This window comes from Columba livia, chromosome 25 (assembly GCF_036013475.1).
Source record: "Columba livia isolate bColLiv1 breed racing homer chromosome 25, bColLiv1.pat.W.v2, whole genome shotgun sequence".
NCBI lineage: Eukaryota > Metazoa > Chordata > Aves > Columbiformes > Columbidae > Columba > Columba livia.
In genome coordinates this window covers 4,882,590-4,902,967 of record NC_088626.1, presented here as the reverse complement: position 1 = coordinate 4,902,967, position 20,378 = coordinate 4,882,590, and the positions used below count along the sequence as shown (strand labels likewise).

The 20,378-nt window shown below is 62.6% G+C and overlaps 2 protein-coding genes across 6 annotated transcripts; one reads left to right on the top strand and one right to left on the bottom strand.

The window, feature by feature from the left end:
- Positions 1-947: 947 nt before the first annotated feature.
- Positions 948-8,943, bottom strand: YKT6 (YKT6 v-SNARE homolog). 3 transcript variants are annotated; one of them, XM_065041196.1, is made up of 8 exons: positions 8,888-8,943; positions 7,648-7,769; positions 5,121-5,203; positions 3,842-3,942; positions 3,144-3,248; positions 2,970-3,035; positions 2,375-2,476; positions 948-2,051 (listed from the first exon to the last, which is right to left on the bottom strand). In XM_065041196.1, the coding sequence occupies exons 2-8, from the start codon at positions 7,749-7,751 to the stop codon at positions 2,016-2,018; spliced, it is 597 nt and encodes a 198-aa protein (XP_064897268.1). In that variant the 5' UTR covers positions 7,752-7,769; positions 8,888-8,943; the 3' UTR covers positions 948-2,015. The 3 variants fall into 3 exon arrangements, with proteins under 3 accessions (XP_064897268.1, XP_064897267.1, XP_064897269.1); XM_065041195.1 differs by having other exon boundaries at positions 8,789-8,917; XM_065041197.1 differs by lacking the exon at positions 8,888-8,943 and adding an exon at positions 8,773-8,795.
- Positions 8,944-9,303: 360 nt separating this feature from the next.
- On the top strand, positions 9,304-19,532 carry GCK (glucokinase). 3 transcript variants are annotated; one of them, XM_065041163.1, is made up of 10 exons: positions 9,304-10,414; positions 13,719-13,881; positions 13,986-14,140; positions 14,329-14,448; positions 14,539-14,634; positions 14,888-14,987; positions 15,547-15,730; positions 15,958-16,113; positions 17,104-17,337; positions 19,245-19,532. In XM_065041163.1, the coding sequence occupies exons 1-10, from the start codon at positions 10,370-10,372 to the stop codon at positions 19,387-19,389; spliced, it is 1,398 nt and encodes a 465-aa protein (XP_064897235.1). In that variant the 5' UTR covers positions 9,304-10,369; the 3' UTR covers positions 19,390-19,532. The 3 variants fall into 3 exon arrangements, with proteins under 3 accessions (XP_064897235.1, XP_064897234.1, XP_064897236.1); XM_065041162.1 differs by lacking the exon at positions 9,304-10,414 and having other exon boundaries at positions 10,497-13,881; XM_065041164.1 differs by lacking the exons at positions 9,304-10,414; positions 13,719-13,881; positions 13,986-14,140; ... (1 more) ...; positions 14,539-14,634; positions 14,888-14,987 and having other exon boundaries at positions 15,582-15,720.
- The last annotated feature ends 846 nt before the right edge of the window (positions 19,533-20,378 follow it).

Below are 20,378 nucleotides of genomic sequence, written 5' to 3'. Positions count from 1 at the left end.
CACACCCAAAAACCAACCCGGCCGCTCGGCCACAGGCAGAGGGGGGCTGGGGGGACACCCCATGCTCTGACACTCCCCCCCCACCCCGTCTGCCCGTCTCTGCCTGGGGGGGTGGCGGGGGGGTCGCTGTGCCCCCCCCGCTGTGCTTGTGGCGTTTCGCTGTCGCTGGTGGCTGTTGTGCGTTGGGCTTCGCTGTCCCTGTACATAGAGAGAGCTCTTTATTTTTGAATTCCCGGGGGGGGGCCCGGCCTTGGGGGGGGGTGAGTGAGATGGGGGGTAAACGTGGGGGGCGGGGGGGTGTGCGAGATTTGGGGGACAGTCCCGTTCCCCCCCTCCAAAAGCCCCCAAGGTTGATGCCCACAGGGGGCTGAGGCTGATCCCTGCAGGGCCGGGGCGGGGGGGGGTGCATTTGGGATGGTGCCCCCCCCCAGCACCCCCTGGTCCCCCCAGTGGGTGCTGGTGCTGCAGGTTTTGGCCGGGTGGGGGCTCGGGGGGGGGAACGCAAGTGCCACGGAACTGGGCTGGGGGGGCCCCGGGGGGGTCTGGCCAGCGCTGAGGCAGCATCGGAAGCACTTTAGACTAAGAGAACGGGTCTCTTAGGGGGCACAGGCTGCGCTGCCGCCCCCCCCGCCCTGAGCACACAGGGTGCGTCCCCCCCACCCCGACCCCCCCACTGCGCTCTGGGGGGAACCCCGCGTCCCCTCACCCCCCATCTCCCCCCTCCCGGGGGTTTTCCCCCCCCCTCAAACCGCGTGTTGCTGGGGGCTGGTTTTTGGCTATGGGGGGGGGGTTGGGGGGTGGGGGGGCCGGGGGATAATTAACTTTTGGTTAATTACGATGACTTTTCCTGCATGCCCTTTGCGCGGGCGCTACCGCTGTATGTCGAGGAGCTGAGCTGTCCCTGTCCCCTGAATGCTGGTGGATCGTTGCCAAAACTTTTTCTCTTCCCCCCCCTCTTTTTCTCTCATTTTTTCCATCCCGCCCCCCCCCCCCGGCATTATTTCCCCCCCCCCATCCCCACTCCAACCCCTTTGTCTTTTCTTTCTGAGCCTTGTAAGTGTAAAAGATGACTCTGAGTTCGTTTTTGTCTCGGGAAAACTACAAATAAATTATGGAAAAAAATTAAATGAGCAAAAATATAATTGCCCCCCCCACACCCCAACCCCCATGGTGAGATTTCCCCCCCCCCAGGAAGGCACGGAAAGAGTCAGAACCAGCTACAACCACCAAAAAACTTTATCCCCCCCCCCCCCCAACGGGCGACACCAATCGCGATACAACCTCAAGCGAAAGCTTTGGCCCCCCCAGGAGAAAGAGGCAGCAGGGGCTGAGCCCCCCACTCCGGGGTGATGGGAACATGGGGGGCGCTCCATGACCCCCCCCCCCCCAGCCCTGCTCCCACACCAGTTTCCAGCCCCACCCCACACTTCCCATCACCGTGGGGGGGGAGACTCAGGGATGTCCCCAAAACGGGGGACAGACCCCCCCAAACCAGCTAAGGGGACGGGGGGCCATGGGCTGCCTGAGCCCCCCCCCCATTCCACCCCCAAAGCGAGAGAAGGGCCCCCCCCCCTTCCTGCCCCCCCACAGCACCCAGTTCAGCACTGGAAAGAGCTGCCCAGGGACCCCCCCGCAATTGGGAAAAGCATCTTCCTCCCCCATCCCAGCCCCCCCGGGCTCACTCTCAGGACACAAATACACCAGTGACCCCCCCGGCTCCTCTTAGGGCCCCCCCAAGGGCCGCAGCAGCCATTACAAGTTCAAGGGCCGGGGGGCAGGCACAACCGGCACCCCTGCTCCAAACCATGAGGGCGGGGGGGGCTCCGAAGCTCCCCCCACCTTGGGGGGGCCCGACTGCTGCTGGCAGCCCCCCCATGACAAAAAGTCACGTAATCCGGTGGGGCTGAGGACGCTGAGCCCAGGGAACCTCCCCTGGGGGGGTCGCTTCTGCCCCGGGTGGGCTCCGGGGGGGGGCGCTGGGGGGGGGTCCGGAGCAGGAGCCCCCCGGCTGCACGTCACATGATGGCACAGCAGGAATTCTGCTTTCGGGCCTGGGAGGGACAGAAAAAACACATGTGACATTGGCTGCGGCCACCCCAGGGGACTGGAGCCCCCCCGGGGTCCCCAGGGTCCTCGTCCCCACAGAGGACACCAGGACAGTCCCACCACGAAGGCAAAGACCCCGTGTCCCCGTACTGAGGGCTGGTGCCCCCCCACCAGCCACAATCGCTGTCACCCAGTGTCACCCCCCCACCCGCAGTGGGGTTTGGGTCACCCCCACATCCAGAGCCACAGGGTCCTGTACCCCAGGGGTTCCCCCGTGCTCCTCAGGACAGGGTGTATCCCCCCCGCCCGGGTGACAAGGGACACTCACGGTTTTGTAGAAGGCTTTGGACTGTGCCCCCAGCACCTCGGATTTGGAAACCAGGTCGTCCAGCTTCTCCCCCCGCTCCAGCAGCGACTCCATCGTGTTGTGCTGCCCAAAAAATCAATAAATGGGCACTGACCCCCCCTGTGCTGTCCCCCCCGGGTCCCCCTGGAAGGTGGAGGTGCCATTGTGTCCCCACAGCCACCCCAGCGCCGGTGAAAGTGGCAGCAGCCAGCGGGGGAAGAGGTGACGGTGACACGTGGGGCATTCGAAGCAGGTGAGTGAAGAGGTGACAGAGCATGAGGAGGTGACACCACGCAGAGAGGTGACACCGCGCAGGGGGGGTGACACCGCGCAGGGGGGGTGACACCGCGCAGGGGGGGTGACACCGCGCAGGGGGGGTGACACGGTTTGAAGGGAGCAGAGGGGTCAGTGCCCCCCAGAAGGGACAGGGAAGGAGTGGAAGGTCCCACAGCATCAGGAATGTCCCTGGGGATGGAGATGGCAGGAGGGACACAGCACCTGGGGGTCCCAGCCCCCCAAAAGAACATCCCCACCCCCCCAGTGTGCCACTCGGTCCCCACGCCCTCCTCGTCCTCACCAGGATGATTTTGGTCTCGTCCAGCTCCGCCTGCACTCGGGTCATCGGGTCGGCATCACGAGGGTTCTTGGAGAGACACAACGGTGTCGGCACCACCATGGGGACAGCCCTGTCCCCTGGGGTGTCACCCACGCTCCCACCTCCACCTCTGCGGGGGTCCCGGGGGGTGTGTACCTGGTATTTGCTGAGGTACCCGTCCAGCGCGGTGTAGGTGATAGTGGCCGGGGACCCCGAGGGCCACTCGGTCCTGCTGACCGTGCGGGAGAACTCGTCCAGCACCTGCGGGCAGAGGGGACAGCGGTGACCGGCGGCTGCGCCTGCGCGGCCACGGGGGCTTCTCCTCACAGAAAAGGAGATTTTTCTCCTTGTTTCTCAGCCTTGATATCCCTGGGCCGAGCAGGAATCAAAAAATCATAGAATCGCAGAATCGTTTTGGGTGGAAAAGCCCCTCAAGATCATGGAGCTCACCCATAACCCACCCCGGCACTGCCCCATGTCCTGAGAACCTCATGTCCGTCTGTCCAGCCCTCCAGGGATGGTGACTCCAGCACTGCCCTGGGCAGCCTGTTCCAATGCCCCACAGCCCTTTGGGGAAGAAATTGTTCCCACATCCAACCTCAACCTCCCCTGGTGCAACTTGAGGCCGTTTCCTCTGCTCCTGGCGCTTGTTCCTGGGGAGCAGAGCCCGACCCCCCTGGCTCCAAGCTCCTTTCAGGCAGTTCAGAGATCAGAAGGTCTCCCCTCAGCTCCTGTTCTCCAGCTGAACCCCCAGGTCCCTCAGCCGCTCCATCACACTTGTGCTCCGGCACCTCAAGCTCCGTCATGTCCCGTGTTTCCACGTCACGACAGCGCCCGCCCCCGCGCACACTCACCTTGTCCAGCAAGGTGAAGCAAACCCGCTGCGGGTACTCGGTGTCGGCGATCACCACCCCGGCCAGCCCGTCGGTGCGGACGTAGACGTGGCAGAGATACTCTGGGCAGAGGATTCATGTCAGAAACCACGGGAGGGCACGGAGCCCCCAGCACCCAGCACCCCACAGATCTTCCCGGATCCCCGAACCACCCAGGGAGGTTTCACCCAGCAACAGCGTTTTGGGCCATTTCACTAAGGGAAGAGCTTGAGAATGGAGCAAAATCAGCCCAGAAATCAGCCCTGCTATCAAAATCAGGCCCAAAACTGGCTCCAAAATCAGAATCAGACCCAAAATCAAGCCCCAAGTCAGAATCAGGCCCCAAGTCAGAATCAGGCCCCAAGTCACAATCAGGCCCCAAGTCACAATCAGGCCCCAAGTCAGCCCCCCAAAAAACCAAAATTGCCCCCAAAAGCAAGATTAGGCAGAAAATCAGCTCCAAAATCAAAATCAGGCCCACAGGTGTACCAAAAATTAAAGTCAGGCCCCAAACCAGGCCCAGAAAAAATAATATTGGCCCCAAAATTGGTCTCACAGTCAAAGTCAGGCCCAAAATTGGCCCCAAAATCAGCCCCAAAATCAGGCCTCAAAAAACCCCAAATTGGCCCCAAAATCAAAACCAGGCCTAAAATCAGTTCCAAAATCAAAACCAGGCCTAAAATTAGTTCCAAAATCAAAACCAGGCCCAAAATGATGCCCAAACATCAGGCCAAAATCAAAATGAACCCCCAAATCCCCGCAAACCGTGCCGGGACAGGTCGCCACAGGACACGCCGCTGATTGTCCAGCGAGGGGAACGTGCTGAGCCCGGTTTCAACAAATACCAAGTGCCAGCAGGCCGGGGCGGCACTAACGAGGCTGCGGTGGCCACGCCGGGGTGACACTGCGTGTCTGGGGGCGCAGGGGACACGTGGGGACGGGGGGGCTGGGGACAGAGCGGAGATTTGGGGACAGAGCCCCGAGTTGCCCGGGAGAGCTTGGGGGACAGGGGAGGGTGGCTGCGATATCATGGGGACAAGTAGAGGGACAGCTCTGGGTGACACAGAGAGTGACAAAGCCTGAGGGTGGCAGGTGGGGGTCAGGGACGTCCCTGTTCTTCACGGGCTCTCATCCTGCTCAGTGGCTCCCGCCCTCGGTGTCACTTGCCAGGACAAGGTGTTCAGGTCTCGTTTTTGGTGACAAAGGGACACAGAGGGAAGGACATGCGGCTGTGCCCGATGTCCCCGCGCTGTCCCCTCACCTTGCTCCTTGACGGAGGCTCTGCTGCCCGGCTGCGAGCGCTCCACGATCAGCTGGCTGGTGAACGTCATGAACTCCTGCACGCTGCGAACACACGGCAGTGTCACCCGCGGCGGCCAGGGGACACGGCCCTGCGGGGGGACACGGCTTGGCCAGGGGGACCCCAAGTCTGTGGAGGGGACACCGCTCTGCAGGGGGACATGGTTCCAAGAGGGGGCACAGCTCTGTGGGGAGACACTGAATCTGCTGGGGAGATGTGACCCTGCGATGGGGGACCCAGAGTCTGTGAGGGGACATGGCCCTGAGATGGGGACATGGCTCGACAAGGGGACACATCCTGGCAAGAAGGACTCCAAGTCTGCGGAGGGGACACAGCTCTGCAGGGGATGCAGCTCTGAGAGGGGACCCAGCTCTGTGGGGGGACCCCAAGTCTGCTGGGGGGCACAGCCCTGTGAGAGGACACAGCCCTGCAATGGGGACCCTGAGTCTGTGAGGGGACATGGCCCTGAGATGGGGACGCAGCTCGACAAGGGGACATGGCCCTGTGGGGGGACACAGCTCGACAAGGGGACATGGCCCTGTGGGAGGACACGGCTCATCTGTGTGGGGACACAGCTTGGCAAAAGGGACCCCAAGTCTGCGGAGGGGACACCGCTCTGCAGGGGAACATGGTTCCAAGAGGGGGCACAGCTCTGTGGGGAGACCCTGAATCTGCTGGGGAGATGTGACCCTGCGATGGGGGACCCAGAGTCTGCAAGGGGACATGGCCCTGAGATGGGGGACACAGCTTGACAAGGGGACACAGCTGGACAAGGGGACACATCCTGGCAAGGGGGACTCCATGTCTGCAGAGGGGACACAGCTCTGCAGGGGACACAGCTCTGAGAGGGGACCCAGCTCTGTGGGGGGACCCCTAGTCTGCTGGGGGGCACAGCCCTGTGAGAGGACACAGCCCTGCAACGGGGACCCTGAGTCTGAGAGGACATGGCCCTGAGATGGGACACAGCTCGACAAGGGGACATGGCCCTGTGGGGGGACACAGCTTGACAAGGGGACATGGCCCTGTGGGGGGACACGGCTCATCTGTGAGGGGACACAGCTTGGCAAAAGGGACCCCAAGTCTGTGGAGGGGACACAGCTCTGCAGGGGGACATGGTTCCAAGAGGGGACACCCTGAGTCTGCTGGGGGGACATGACCGTGCGATGGGGGACCCAGAGTCTGTGAGTGGACATGGCCCTGAGATGGGGACACAGCTTGACAAGGGGACACATCCTGGCAAGGGGGACTCCAAGTCTGCGGAGGGGACACAGCTCTGCAGGGGGACACAGCTCTGAGAGGGGACCCAGCTCTGTGGGGGACCCCGAGTCTGCTGGGGGGCACAGCCCTGTGAGAGGACACAGCCCTGCAATGGGGACCCTGAGTCTGAGGGGACATGGCCCTGAGATGGGGACGCAGCTCGACGAGGGGACATGGCCCTGCAAAGCACCAAAATTCCAGCACTCCACCGGATCCATGCAGGATTTTAAGCCAGCCTTAAATTAATCCCACCTTAAGTATCGCAGCCAGGAGGGGAACCGGCACCAAAAAGCCGCAACACCGACACACCAAAAAAGCCATCGCTGGCCCCAAAAGCCAGCAAAAGACTTTTTGAAACCAGATAAACCGCTACCGAGGAAGCGGCCCCTCCGGCAGCAAAACCACGCCAGGAATTCTCGCAGGATTTGGGAAAGCGAGAGCTGCAACCATGAAGCGATTTGGGTTGCTGAGAGGTTACTGTGCAATTTTAAACCAACAATTTTAAATCGGTATTTTCCCCTTAGCACTGGAATTGCAGAAGCAAACGTGTTGCAAGCTCCAGAAAAACCTTGGCGAGGGTAGAAGGTGAAAAACTCGCGTCATTTTGGTGAGGATTTTGTAAAGCCACGGGCTGGGAAACGAACTGTTTTGCTTGATTTTACAATTTTGGGAGGATTTTGGGAGCTCCCCTCGGGTGCGGGTCAGGAGGGGACACCGGGGAGCCTGGAGCAGCGTCTGGGGCTGAACCGCCTCACCCGACGCCATCAGGACAACCCGAGCGGAGCTTTTGCGCCTGGGCCGAGTTTAAGATGAAAGCAAAGGCTTAACTCGAGGTGCCAGGAGGTGCCGGGCAGGTTTTGTGAGTCTGACGCGAGGCCAAACCTCCTCCCACTCGCCTCGCGCACCCAGGAGCCGCCGTGACTCCGGGTGCTGGCACTCGCTGCGGGGAAACAGCCGCCCGATGTTTCCCCGCACCCCGATTTTACCCGTGGAGGATTGACCCACTCCAAAGCTGCCGGAAAACGAGGTTTCGCTTCATTAACGAGGCTGAAAAAACACTCCAAGGGGGTTTGACAGCACTGAACGTGCATGGGGAGCGTCTCCGGGGGGTCATCCCTCTCCCCGCTGTCACCATGTCCCCAGAGCACAACGGGGGGGGAACCCCCAAGGTCCTGCCCGTGCCCTGTGGCACCCAAGGGACATTTCCCCCTGTGGGGGGGCTGGCACCCACCTGGCCCTCTGGAAGAAGCTGAAGGTGGAGACGTCGTAGGCAGCTTTGAGCAAATGCACTTTGGGGTCCCCTTTGTAGAGGAGGCTCAGGCTGTAGAGCCGCATCCCGGCGGCTCCGCGGGGCTGGGGGGCACGAGACGGGGGTGGGGTGAGATGGGGACCCCCCACAACCCCCCCTCTGCCTGGGTGTCCCCCCCTGACCCACCCAAACGCGGCACCCAGAACCCTGTGCCGCCCACTGACCCCACGGGGCCCACCCTGACCCCAGAAATAACCCCCCACCTTGGGCTAATCCCCCCGCACCTCAACTAGCCCAGTCCCCCCCAGTATAACCCAGAATCCCCCAGTATAACCTAAGAGCCCCGAGTATAATCCAGCCCCCCCGTATAACCCACCCCCCCAGTATAAACCAGCATCCCCCCAGTATAACCCCCTCCCCCCAGTATAAACCAGCATCCCCCCAGTATAAACCAGCATTCCCCCCACTATAACCCACCTCCCCAGTATAAACCAGCATTCCCCCCCCAGTATAAACCAGCATTCCCCCCCCAGTATAAACCAGCATTCCCCCCACTATAACCCACCTCCCCAGTATAAACCAGCATTCCCCCCCCAGTATAAACCAGCATTCCCCCCCAGTATAACCCAGCATCCCCCCCAGTATAAATCAGCATCCCCCCCAGTATAAATCAGCATCCCCCCCCAGTATAAACCACCCCCCAGTATAAAACAGCATCCTCCCCAGTATAACCCACCCCCCAGTATAAACCAGCATTCCCCCCCCCAGTATAAACCAGCATCCCCCCCAGTATAACCCACCCCCCCAGTATAAACCAGCATTCCCCCCCCAGTATAACCCAGCCCCCAGTATAACCCACACCCCAGTATAAACCAGCATCCCCCCCAGTACAACCCAGCCCCCCTCCCCCCCAGCTGGCCACGCCCCAACCCCAGTAAACCCACCTACCCCAGTACAGCCCAGCAAAACCCAGTAAAACCCAGTACAGCCCGGTACAACCCAGCCCCCCACCCCGGTACGGCCCAGTCCAGCCCAGTAAAACCCAGTCCAGCCCAGTAAAACCCAGTCCAGCCCAGTTCTCCCCCCCGGTCCCCCCGGTGGTCAGACCGGCCCGTCCCGGTACCGGCGGCTCCGGAACTGCCCGGGCGGAGGCGGCGCCGGCGGGGCGGGGCGGACAGAGCCCGACCCGGAAACAGCAGCACCGAACGGAAGTGCTACCAACCCCGGGCAATTGCCACGGCGCCTCTCCCGCTCTGCGCACGCGCCGAATTTGCCCCGCCCCCCAGCCCCTTGACCAATAAGCGCCAGACTATCCCTGGGGCCTCGCCTACCGCCTTTCGAGTCCCGCCCCCGAGATTACTGACCAATCAGCGCCGCTCTGACGTCATGGGGGCGTGGCTTCTGCAGCGGGAGTTCGGGGTGGGGGGCGCTGTATCCCGGCGTGCTTTGCGCAGGGGGGGAGCCCATCAGTTTTGGGGGGGACCTTCAGTGGGGGGAGGGCTGTTCTATTGGGGGTCCCTCATTGGTGGGTCCTTCTATAGGGGGTCCTTCTGTGGGGCTGGGGGTCTCTCTATGGGGCTGCCCTGTCCACATGGGGTGGGGGGTCTTTCTGTGGGGGGGTCCCTCTATGGCGGGTCTGTCTATGGGGGTTCTGTCTGCGGTGCAGCTGCACCCTTGAGAGTTCGGGACCCCCCAGTGGGGGGGGGGCACTCCATAGGGGTGGGCGCCTATGGCGGGGGCAGGGATACCTGAGCACCCCCAGGCCCAGGGGTGTCCCCCAGGACAGGGTGGGGACAAGGTGCTGTGGGGTGACCCTGTGCCCCCCCAGAGCCCCCTGGGTCTCCCATGGGGCTACCAGCCCCCCAGCACCCACCCAGGGGACACCTCGAACCCCTTGTCTGAGGGGACACCGCCATGGAGGGGCACCAGGAGGTTTTGGGGTGACGAGAGTGTCCCCGTCCCCACAGGGACCCCATACCCCAGGTGCCACCAACACTTGGCTGATGTCCCCAATTGGGGGTCATGAGGGGGATGCCACGTCCCCGTCCCCCAAAACCAGCGGCTACCTGGTGTCCCCAGCGTCCCCCGCCACCCATCCCGGTGTCACCGGAGCGTTTCCCATCCTGGGGACAGGGAGCTTTTCCCAGTCACCCCCAGAACCTTTGTCACCGAGCCACCGGCTGCCTGGTCACCATGGGAGCGCTGGAGTGCTTGTCACCGCCACCAAGACACCGAGCCGTTGATATGACAACCCGAGCGGGGACACGGGTGGCCCGGGGCGTGGTGCTTCGTGTGACAGGGCCAGCGGCCCCCGGCGGGGAGGGGTCCCGCCGAGCCTGGTCACCGCACCGGGACGTCCCCACTGCCCGCAGGGACCCACCGGGACCCCTCGTCACGGTGACAACCACCACATCCTTTTACAGGGGACAGCGTCACCTGTGTTCCCCCCGGCGCAAAGGACAGCACCCCCAAAATGTGGGGGGAGGGGGCCGGGGCGCCAGGCCCCGCTCTGTGTCCCTCCGCATGAGGGTGCGGCGGTGGGGACAGGGACACCGGGGACCCCCCCTCGGATGAGCTGACGCAGAGCAAGGGACGGAGCAACCGGGCGCCGGGGGGACGAGCGGGGACGGGGACCCGCGGCAGCGGGGGGGTGCGGGGCGTTTTTTTTTGGAGGGGGACAAACCCGGTCCCCACGGCTGTCCCCATGCTGGATCAGCGCGCCAGGATGGAGAGCGGCAGGAGGGAGAAGGTGAGGAGATCCAGGGCGGACCTGGGGGGACCCTGGGGGGGTGGGGAGGACGTGGGGTTGGGGACACCCAGTGGGAGCCCCTCCAGGCTGCCAGGTGTCCCCACGGCATCTGCCACTGGACAAGGTCCCCACTGGGGGACACCAGCTCTGGGGACAAGGCCGTATGGCACAGAGCCAGCCCCGATGTCCCCCGGGGGTCCCAGAGGCCACCCCTGGGGAGGGGACGTGGCGCTGTGAGCCAGGGCTCTGCCTTCTGCCATGTCACAGGGTCCCCAGGGCCACCAAGGGCCGGGGACACAGCCGGGGGTGTTGTTGTGACCGCGGTGCCGGGCTGGGATGATCCTGCCGCCATCAGCATCTTGCTGCCAGCCCTTGGTCGCTGTCCCTGGGACGAGACAGGGCCTGTCACCTCCTTCGGCTGGCTGTCACCGCTGTCACCGAGTCACGCAGCAGGACCCGGCTCATCCGCAGCCAAGCGCTGGTGTTGGGGCGGCTGCTCCCGTCTCCGCTCTGGGATGGATGGTGCTGCCGCCGGAGACACGGATGCCCGAGGGGACACCGAGGGGACACGGACGTCCAAGGGGACACTGAGGGGACACGGCACGTGCCGGGGGTAGAAGCTTGTGGCCGGCAACGCCAGGCATCACTGGCCACCGCGGATGTGTTGGAGCAAGCGGTTTTCTCAGGATGCCGAGTGCCGGTGTCGCCCATGCGGGAAGCACCGAATCCAGCCGGGAAGAGCCAGACCCGCCATTCTGGAGGAGGGAGAGGGGACGAGTCGTAGCCCATGGTGCCTGAGATGGAGCAAAACCTCGGAGGAATCAAACACGGACCCTCCGCTGCCACCCTCGGGTGCCGGCCCCAGGGACAGGGACCCTGCAGCTGTGACAGATCTGGCCTTTGCACACCGGGACGGTTCTGTGTGGTGGAGCAGCGAACGCCTGCGACCGCCGGCTCTGGCACGAGGGTCGAGTACATCCGGTGCTTTTCCTGCAGGGATTTTTCCAGCTGGACACCCTGAGGGTCACAGCAAACCCACCGTGGTGCTGCCGTGGGCCGGTGTCACCCCCGGCACAGCGACGTCTCATCCTGTGGCACCTCGGGGGGTTCAGGGTTAACAGAGCCCCTGGACTTTGGCACTGGGGAGGGTGCTGGGTCCCCCCGACTGCGGTGCTGGCTGAGGCCCCGTGGGCGTGGGGCAGGAGCTTTGGGGCAGGAGGAGGCTGAGGGACGGCGGTCGGGGGAATTATCAAGATGCACCGGGGCGATCATGGCGAGCGGCCGCGGGTTTGGCCGAGCCCTGTGTCGGGATCCTCCAAAGCCTTTTACGGACCCCCCGCCCCGAGACACCTCGGGAAACAGCAGCAGCCGGGAGGAAAACATCCGTGTGCCGGCAACAGCGCAGGCGGGAGCAGATCCCGGTGACTAATGACCCCGCTAATCCCCGGCTCTGTGCGGTGGTTAATGGCAGCCGTGCCGGCGCCCGGCCCGGGGTTGCTACGTGAAGGGTAAACACGGTCCTGCGGGCCGGCGCTTCCCTGGAATGGGGCCTGTGTGCCCCCCCGGCGGCGTTTCCCGATAACACCCTCCGTGTCCTCCCCGCCAGCGGTTTGTGGTGAATTCAATGGGTGGAAAGTGATTTTTGAGGTTTCCAGGGGGATCCGGGGAGAAGGATCCTCGTCACAGACATGGAGGGATCCCACGGCCTGGACTGGGCTCTGAAATGGCATCGCCGGTGTCACCCCGGGATGCGGCAGGACGGGATGTGCCATGTCACCAGCCCGAGTCCTGCAAAATGGCGCCAGGTTCAAAGTGACAGGATGTCCCAGGTCACCAGGCCTGGAACGGCACTGGGGTCAAAGCCGAGCCGGGAGAAGATGAAGCGGCTGAAGGCGACGGAACAGGGCAGGGAACAGGGAAACATTTAATGAAATAGAACAAGGGCAAGTGTAGAGTCTTGAATCTGGGCAGGAACAACCCCAGGGTCCAGTGTAAGTTGGGGAATGACCTATTAGAGAGCAGCGTAGGGGAAAGGGACCTGGGGGTCCTGGGGACAGCAGGATGACCATGAGCCAGCACTGGGCCCTTGTGGCCAGGAAGCCAATGGTACCTGGGGTGGGTTAGAAGGGGGTGGTCAGTAGGTCAGAGAGGTTCTCCTGCCCCTCTGCTCTGCCCTGGGGAGACCACACCTGGAATATTGTGTCCAGCTGTGGCCCCTCAGTTCCAGCAGGACAGGGAACTGCTGGAGAGAGTCCAGCGCAGGGCAACAAAGATGCTGAAGGGAGTGGAGCATCTCCCGGGTGAGGAAAGGCTGAGGGAGCTGGGGCTCTGGAGCTGGACAAGAGGAGACTGAGGGGGGACTCATTCATGTTTCCAGATATCTAAAGGGGGAGTGTCAGGAGGATGGAGCCAGGCTCTTCTCGGTGACAACCAGTGACAGGACAAGGGGCAATGGGTTCAAACTGGAACACAAGAGGTTCCACTTAAATTTGAGAAGAAACTTGTTCCCGGTGAGGGTGGCAGAGCCTGGCCCAGGCTGCCCAGGGGGTTGTGGAGTCTCCTTCTGTGCAGACATTCCAACCCGCCTGGACACCTTCCTGTGTAACCTCATCTGGGTGTTCCTGCTCCATGGGGGGATTGCACTGGATGAGCTTGCCAGGGCCCTTCAACCCTGACATTCTGGGATTCTGTGAACCCTGTGCTGACCATGGGCGTCTCGTGAGCAAGGATTTGGGGCCAGAATTCGCCTTTCCAGGACATCCACTCAGATGGCGGCCGGAGAGCAGAGAAATGGGATGAGGCGAGGCTGGAATTACAACTTTTGTGAAAACAGGAGCTCGTCATTTCTTAAATCCGCGATGAAATAAGCATTATTATTTATCCTAAAAAGAGAATTATAAAAAAGTTGGAGGAATAGCTCCCTAGGACTGAAAGACATAAGGCAGCAAATGAAAAAGTTGCGCCAGGGGAGGTTGAGGTTGGATGTGGGAACAATTTCTTCCCCAAAGGGCTGTGGGGCATTGGAACAGGCTGCCCAGGGCAGTGCTGGAGTCACCATCCCTGGAGGGCTGGACAGACGGACATGAGGTTCTCAGGACACGGGGCAGTGCCGGGGGTGGGTTATGGGTGGACTCCATGCGCTCAAGGGGCTTTTCCAACCAAAACAATTCTGTGATTCTATGGTGTCCATGTGCCAATGGGCAAAACCACGGCCAGAAGCAGCAAATTTGACCACTTATGGTGGGTGGGCCACCCCGTGTGGCACAGTCCCCGTGCCCAGGCTGTGCCGTCTGTCCCGGCGCAGGTGGAGCAGATCCTGGCAGAGTTCCGGCTGCGGGAGGAGGACCTGAAGAAGGTGATGCACCGCATGCAGAAGGAGATGGACCGAGGGCTCAAGCTGGCGACGCACCAAGAAGCTTCCGTCAAAATGCTGCCCACGTACGTCCGCTCCACGCCCGAGGGCTCAGGTACGGGTGTCACCCCCGGTTCTTTGCATGTCACCTCCTCCCTGGACCTCACTGAGACCCCCCCTGAGACTGCCACCCTGTGTGTCCCCTCCCCGGCACTGCAGAGGTGGGAGATTTCCTCTCGCTGGACCTGGGCGGCACCAATTTCCGCGTGATGCTGGTGAAGGTGGGCGAGGGGGAAGAAGGGCAGTGGAAGGTGAAGACGAAGCACCAGATGTACTCCATCCCAGAGGACGCCATGACGGGCACGGCAGAGATGGTGAGTGGGGGACATGGAGCCACCTTGTCCCCTCCTGTGTGGTCCCCATCACCGCGCAGTGGCACACGGTGCTGTTCTTTGGTGGGGACACCATGGGGACCCATCCATGGGATGGCAGGGGCCAGGGGGTGGCGGGGGACCCGTGACGGGGACGGTGACCAGCCGTGGGTGGGTGACATCCCCTGCAGCTCTTCGACTACATCTCCGAGTGCATCTCTGATTTCCTGGACAAGCACCAAATGAAGCACAAAAAGCTGCCCCTGGGCTTCACCTTCTCCTTCCCCGTGCGGCACGAGGACATTGACAAGGTGAGGGGGTGGCCGGGTGGCACAAGGACTCGGGGGTCCCCATGTCCCAGCTGCACCCCCATCCCCATTTTTGTCGTCCCCTCACCCCAGGGCATCCTCCTGAATTGGACCAAGGGCTTCAAGGCCTCTGGCGCAGAAGGGAACAATGTGGTGGGGCTCCTGAGAGACGCCATCAAACGCCGAGGGGTGAGACGAGTGGTATTTTGCCAGTACTGGAGTGGGGAGACACCCCGACACTGCCGCGTGTCCCCATGACAGGCACACGATGCCCTGCGTGTCCCCAGGAAGGGTCATTCCACGCGTGTGCACACACGTGTGCGATACATGTGATATATATGTGATACGTGTGTGCATTATACACGTCTGCGTCTTCACCCTCGGGACCCCCCAGCCTGGACCCCCCCGGTGACAGCCTGACGGTCCCTTGTCCCCTCGCCAGGACTTCGAGATGGACGTGGTGGCGATGGTGAATGACACGGTGGCCACGATGATCTCCTGCTACTACGAAGATCCCCGGTGCGAGGTTGGGATGATTGTGGGTAAGATGTCCCCTTTCCGCAGGGACACGCACGGGGCGAGGTGGGGGCACTGTCACCATGGCCCTGCTCCTGCTCCCCCCACTGCCTTTGTGGGGGGACACGGCGAGGACAGGGGGTGGCAGCAGCACCATGAGGATGTCTCCTGGGGTTGGGATGCTGGTGGTACCCATGGTCGTCACCGTAATGGGTCTGTCACCATAATGTGTCTGTCCCCAAGGGACGTTGTCCCTGTGGTGGCTTCACTGTGGCTGGAGAACCACAAAAGGTGGTACCAGGGAGGTGGGGACAGTTTTGAACCCCCAGGCTCCTTTGTCACCCTCCAGGAGCAGCCCCGGCCACCCCCAAGCCCCACGCTGTCACCCATAGGGCCATAGAGCCCCTGGGACCCCATGGTGACTATCCCCAACACCCACTGGGGACAGGCGGCTGTGGGGAGGGCTGAGCTTCCCGGTCCCCAGGGGGATGGGGACACACAGCTCGGATGGGCGGTGGGCACTGGGGGTCAGCGCTGCCCCCTCTCCTGCCACCCCCCGGTGCCATCCCCGGTCCCCGCGGGCAGGGACGGGCTGCAACGCCTGCTACATGGAGGAGATGCAGAACGTGGAGCTGGTGGAAGGCGACGAGGGCCGGATGTGCGTCAACACCGAGTGGGGGGCGTTCGGCGCCTCAGGGGAGCTGGACGAGTTCCTGCTGGAGTACGACCGCGTGGTGGACGAGACCTCGCTTAACCCCGGTCAGCAACTGTAAGGACTAGGACAGATCCAGTCCCTCTGGGGGTGTCCCCCCCCGCTTTGTCCCCTCCCGTGTGCCCCCCGCCCGCCCACGCCACACTGGGCGCAGTTGAGGCAGGAGCGACTCACGGCAGGTACCCCCGAAGCTGCTCCCCGGCTGCACACACAAAGAGGGGGGAAGGGAAGAGGGGGTGTCACGCATTGTGGCCCCCCCCTCACCAGTGTCCCCATGTCCCCAGGTACGAGAAGATCATCGGGGGGAAGTACATGGGGGAGATCGTGCGGCTGGTGCTGCTGCGGCTGGTGGACGAGAACCTGCTGTTCAACGGGGCGGCCTCCGAGAAGCTCAAGACCCGCGGGAGCTTCGAGACACGATTCGTGTCCCAGATTGAGAGGTGGGGGGGACAGGGAGTCACACCGTTGGTGGTGGCACCCTCAATGTGCTGCAGCACAGGGGGGGTTCCCTGTGGTCACCCCACAACGGGGTGGACCACACAGGGGTCCCCTGTGCTGTCACCTCAGGCCAACCAGCTCTGATGATGTTGTATTGGGGTCCCTGTCCTGTCACCCCACGTTAGTGACCTGTGTTGGGGTCCCTTGTCACCCCCCACCAAGCCTCTACAACTGTGCCGCATTGGGGTCCCCTGTCCGATCACCCCACACTAGCATATCATATTGAGGTCCCCTGTCCTGTCACCTCACACTGGTGTCCCATACTGGGGTCCCCTCTCCTGTCACCCACATTAGTGCCCCATAATGGGGTGCCCTGTCCCATCACCCCACACTAGTGACCCATATTGGTGTCCCCATGTCCTGTCACCTCACACCAACTGGCTCTGACTGTCCCCTGTTGGGGTCCCCTGTCCTCTCACCTCACACTAGTGTCCCATATTGGGGTCCCCCATCCTATCACCCCACACTAGTGTGCCATAATGGGGTCCCTTGTCCCATCACCCCTCAGCAGTGTCCCATATTGGTGTCCCCATGTCCTGTCACCTCACACCAACTGGCTTTGACTGTCCCATATTGGGGTCTCACATCCCATCACCCCATACTAGTGACCCATATTGGGGTCCCTTGTCCTGTCACCCTACATTAGTGACCAATATTGGGGTCCTCATGTCCTGTCACCCCAAAACAGCGTGTCCAAAATCACAGTCCCTGTGTCCCAACATCCCCCACCAGCCCCATACTGGGGTCTCCTGTCCCCTCACCCCACACTAGTGACCCATATTGGTGTCCCCGTGTCCTGTCACCTCACACCAACCAGCTCTAACTGTCTCATATTAGGGTCCCCTGTCTTGTCACCCTCCCCAACTGCCCCACACGATGTTCCCCATGCCTCCCCATCCCCCGTCCAACGTGTCCCTCTGTCCCCGTCCCAGCGACTCAGGTGACCGCAGGCAGATCTACAACATCCTGACGGGGTTCGAGCTGCTGCCGTCGGGGACGGACTGTGACATCGTGCGCATGGTGTGCGAGAGCGTGTCCACGCGCGCGGCCCAGATGTGCTCGGCCGGGCTGGCCGGCGTCATCAACCGCATGCGCGAGAGCCGCAGCCAGGACACGCTCAAGATCACCGTCGGCATCGACGGCTCCGTCTACAAGCTGCACCCCAGGTGAGGAGCCCCTGAGCCTTCCTCCCGACACCTTCTTCTCACTGTCCTCTTCCTCCCACCCCCGACCCCTTCCTGCCACCACTGTACCCCTCCTCCTCCTCCTCCTGCATCCTTTTCCGCCACCATCACCTTCCTCCTGCCACTGTCCTCTTCTTCCCACCACCGCGCTCTTCCTCCTTCCACTACCTCCTTCCCTCCACCCTCATCCTCTTCCACCATTGTCCCCTTGCTCCTCCTTCTGCATCCTCTTCCTCCAGCCTGCCATCATCTTCCTCCCACCACCATCTTCATCCTCTCACCACTGTCCCCTTCCTCTCCCACCACTGTCCTTTTGCTCCTGCTCATGTCCCCTTCATCCCACCACGATCCCCTTCCTCCTCCTGCATCCACTTCCTCTCGCCACTGTCGTCTTCCTCTCACCACCGTCTCCTTCCTCTCGCCACCATCCCCATGCTTCCACCACCATCCTCTTCCTCCTACCACCATTCTTTTCCTCCTCTTCCTGCATCCTCTTCCTCCCACCACCATCCCCATCCTTCCACCACCGTCCCCTTCTTCCCAGCACTGTCCTCTTCCTCCTGCTGCCATCTCCTTCCTCCCACCTCCGTCTCCTTCCTCTCACCACCATCCTCTTCCTTCCCCCCCTTCCCCTTCCTCCTGCTCCTGCATCCTCTTCCTCCCACCACCATCCCCATCATTCCACCACCGTCCCCTTCCTCTTGTCACCATCCCCTTCCTCCTGCCACCACTCTTTTCCTCCTCTTCCTGTGTCCTCTTCCTCCCACCACCATCCCCATCCTTTCACCACCATCCCCTTCCTCCCAACACCGTCCTCTTCTTCCTGCTGCCATCTCCTTCCTCCTGCCACCATCCTCTTCCTCCTGCCACCATCCTCTTCCCCCTGCTTTGTCCCCTTCCTCCTCCTCCTGCATCCTCTTCCTCCTGTCACCATCCCCTTCCTTCTGCCACATTCTCTTCCTGCATCCTTTTCCTCCCACCACCATCCCCATCCTTCCACCACCATCCCTTCCTCCCAGCACTGTCCTCTTCTTCCTGCTGCCATCTCCTTCCTCCCACCTCTGTCTCCTTCCTCTCACCACCATCCTTTTCCTTCCACCACCATCCTCTTCCTTCCCCCCATCCCCTTCCTCCTGCTACCATGCCCTTCCTCCTCCTCCTGTATCCTCTTCCTCCTGCCCACCATCCCCATCATTCCACCACCGTTCTCTTCCTCCTGTCACCATCCCCTTCCTCCTGCCACCATTCTTTTCCTGCTCTTCCTGTGTCCTCTTCCTCCCACCACCATCCCCATCATTCCACCACCGTCCTCTTCCTCCCGCCACCATCTTCTTCCTCCTGCCACCATTCTTTTCCTCCTCTTCCTGCATCCTCTTCCTCCCACCACCATCCCCGTCCTTCCACCACCATCCCCTTCTTCCCAACACCACCCTCTTCCTCCCTCCACCGTCCTCTTCCTCCTGCCACCATCCCTGTCTTTCCATCACCATCCCCGTCATTCCATCACCGTCCCCTTCCTCCCGCCACCATCCTCTTCCTCCTGCCACCATTCTTTTCCTCCTCTTCCTGCATCCTCTTCCTCCCACCACCATCCCCATCCTTCCACCACCATCCCCTTCTTCCCAACACCACCCTCTTCCTCCCGCCACCGTCCTCTTCCTCCCACCACCATCCTCTTCCCCCTGCTTTGTCCCCTTCCTCCTCCTCCTGCATCCTCTTCCTCTCCTGCCATTGTCGTCTTCCTCCCGCCCCGTCCCCTTCCTTCTGCCACCATCCTCCTCCTGCATCCCCTTCCTCCTCCTCCTTCACCCCTTCATCCCGCCACCACCCCCTCCTCCCCCCGCCTCGCCCCCCAGTCCGTGACCCCCGTTTCTGCCGTGTCCCCCCAGTTTCAAGGACCGCTTCCACGCCGCGGTGCGGCAGCTGACGCCCGGCTGCGACATCACCTTCATCCAGTCGGAGGAAGGCAGCGGGCGCGGGGCCGCCCTCATCTCCGCCGTCGCCTGCAAGATGGCCTGCATGATGGGGCAGTGAGGAGGAGGAGAGGAGGAAGATGAGGAGGAGGATGGTGGGGGGGCGGCCGCCGGTCCCGCTCGCAGCGCAGACACACGCGGGATTTGCCGCCGGCGCAGGCGGCTCCCGGCCCCCCCAATAAACCGGGGTTTGCGTGGACTTTGCCGGGGCCACCAGAGCTCCTTGTTACCCACCGGGGGGTCACCCCATGTGTGTCACCTCCCCCTGGTCCCCTGTATCCCCGCCCGGTCCCCACGTCCCCCCTTCAGCCCTTTCACTGGGGTGAGACCCCCCCAGGGGGGTTGGTGAGACATGAGGGGCTGGTTGGGGGGACTTGGGGTGCCCCCAGTTTTCAGGGATCCTTTCCAGCCTTGTGTCCCCCCCTCCCAGGGACAAGGTGGGGGACACAGCCTGGGGGCACCCCCAGCCTCCCCCTCCCAGTGCTGACCTCCAAAAAAGGGGGCACAGACCCCCCCCACCAAGGACAGCACCTGAAACCCAGGGGGTCCCAAAGTGGGGGCACACAGTGACCCCCCTGGTGCTCAGGAGTGTCACAGCTCAGTCCCATTCCCAAGGAAAAATAGTGTCACCCCCTCTTGGTGACACCCGGGGGACCTGGATCTGCCCCCCAATTTATCTTGGGGTGATAAGGGGAGATAAAATTTGGGGAGCCCCAGCCCGGGACTGCAGGGGAAGGATGAGTGTGGCTGGGGACCCCCCAGAAGCTAGAAATGGGGAGACCCCAGAGGGGAAGGGGGCGCTGGGGACACCGTGGGGTGTTGGGGACCCTCTCAGGTGTGGGGCACCCAAGGGGTTTGGATTCTGTGGGAGGTTTGGGGCACCCGGGGTGCTGGGGATCCCCAGGGGCTCTGGGAGCTCCCCCAGGTGCCCCCGGGTAGGAGGGGGTCCCTTGGGGTCCCTCTGGGGACCGGGGGCACCCCGGGTGTTGGGGGCACCCTTGGAGTTCCGGTCACCCAAAGGGATGGGGCTGTGCTCTGATTGGCTGCAGC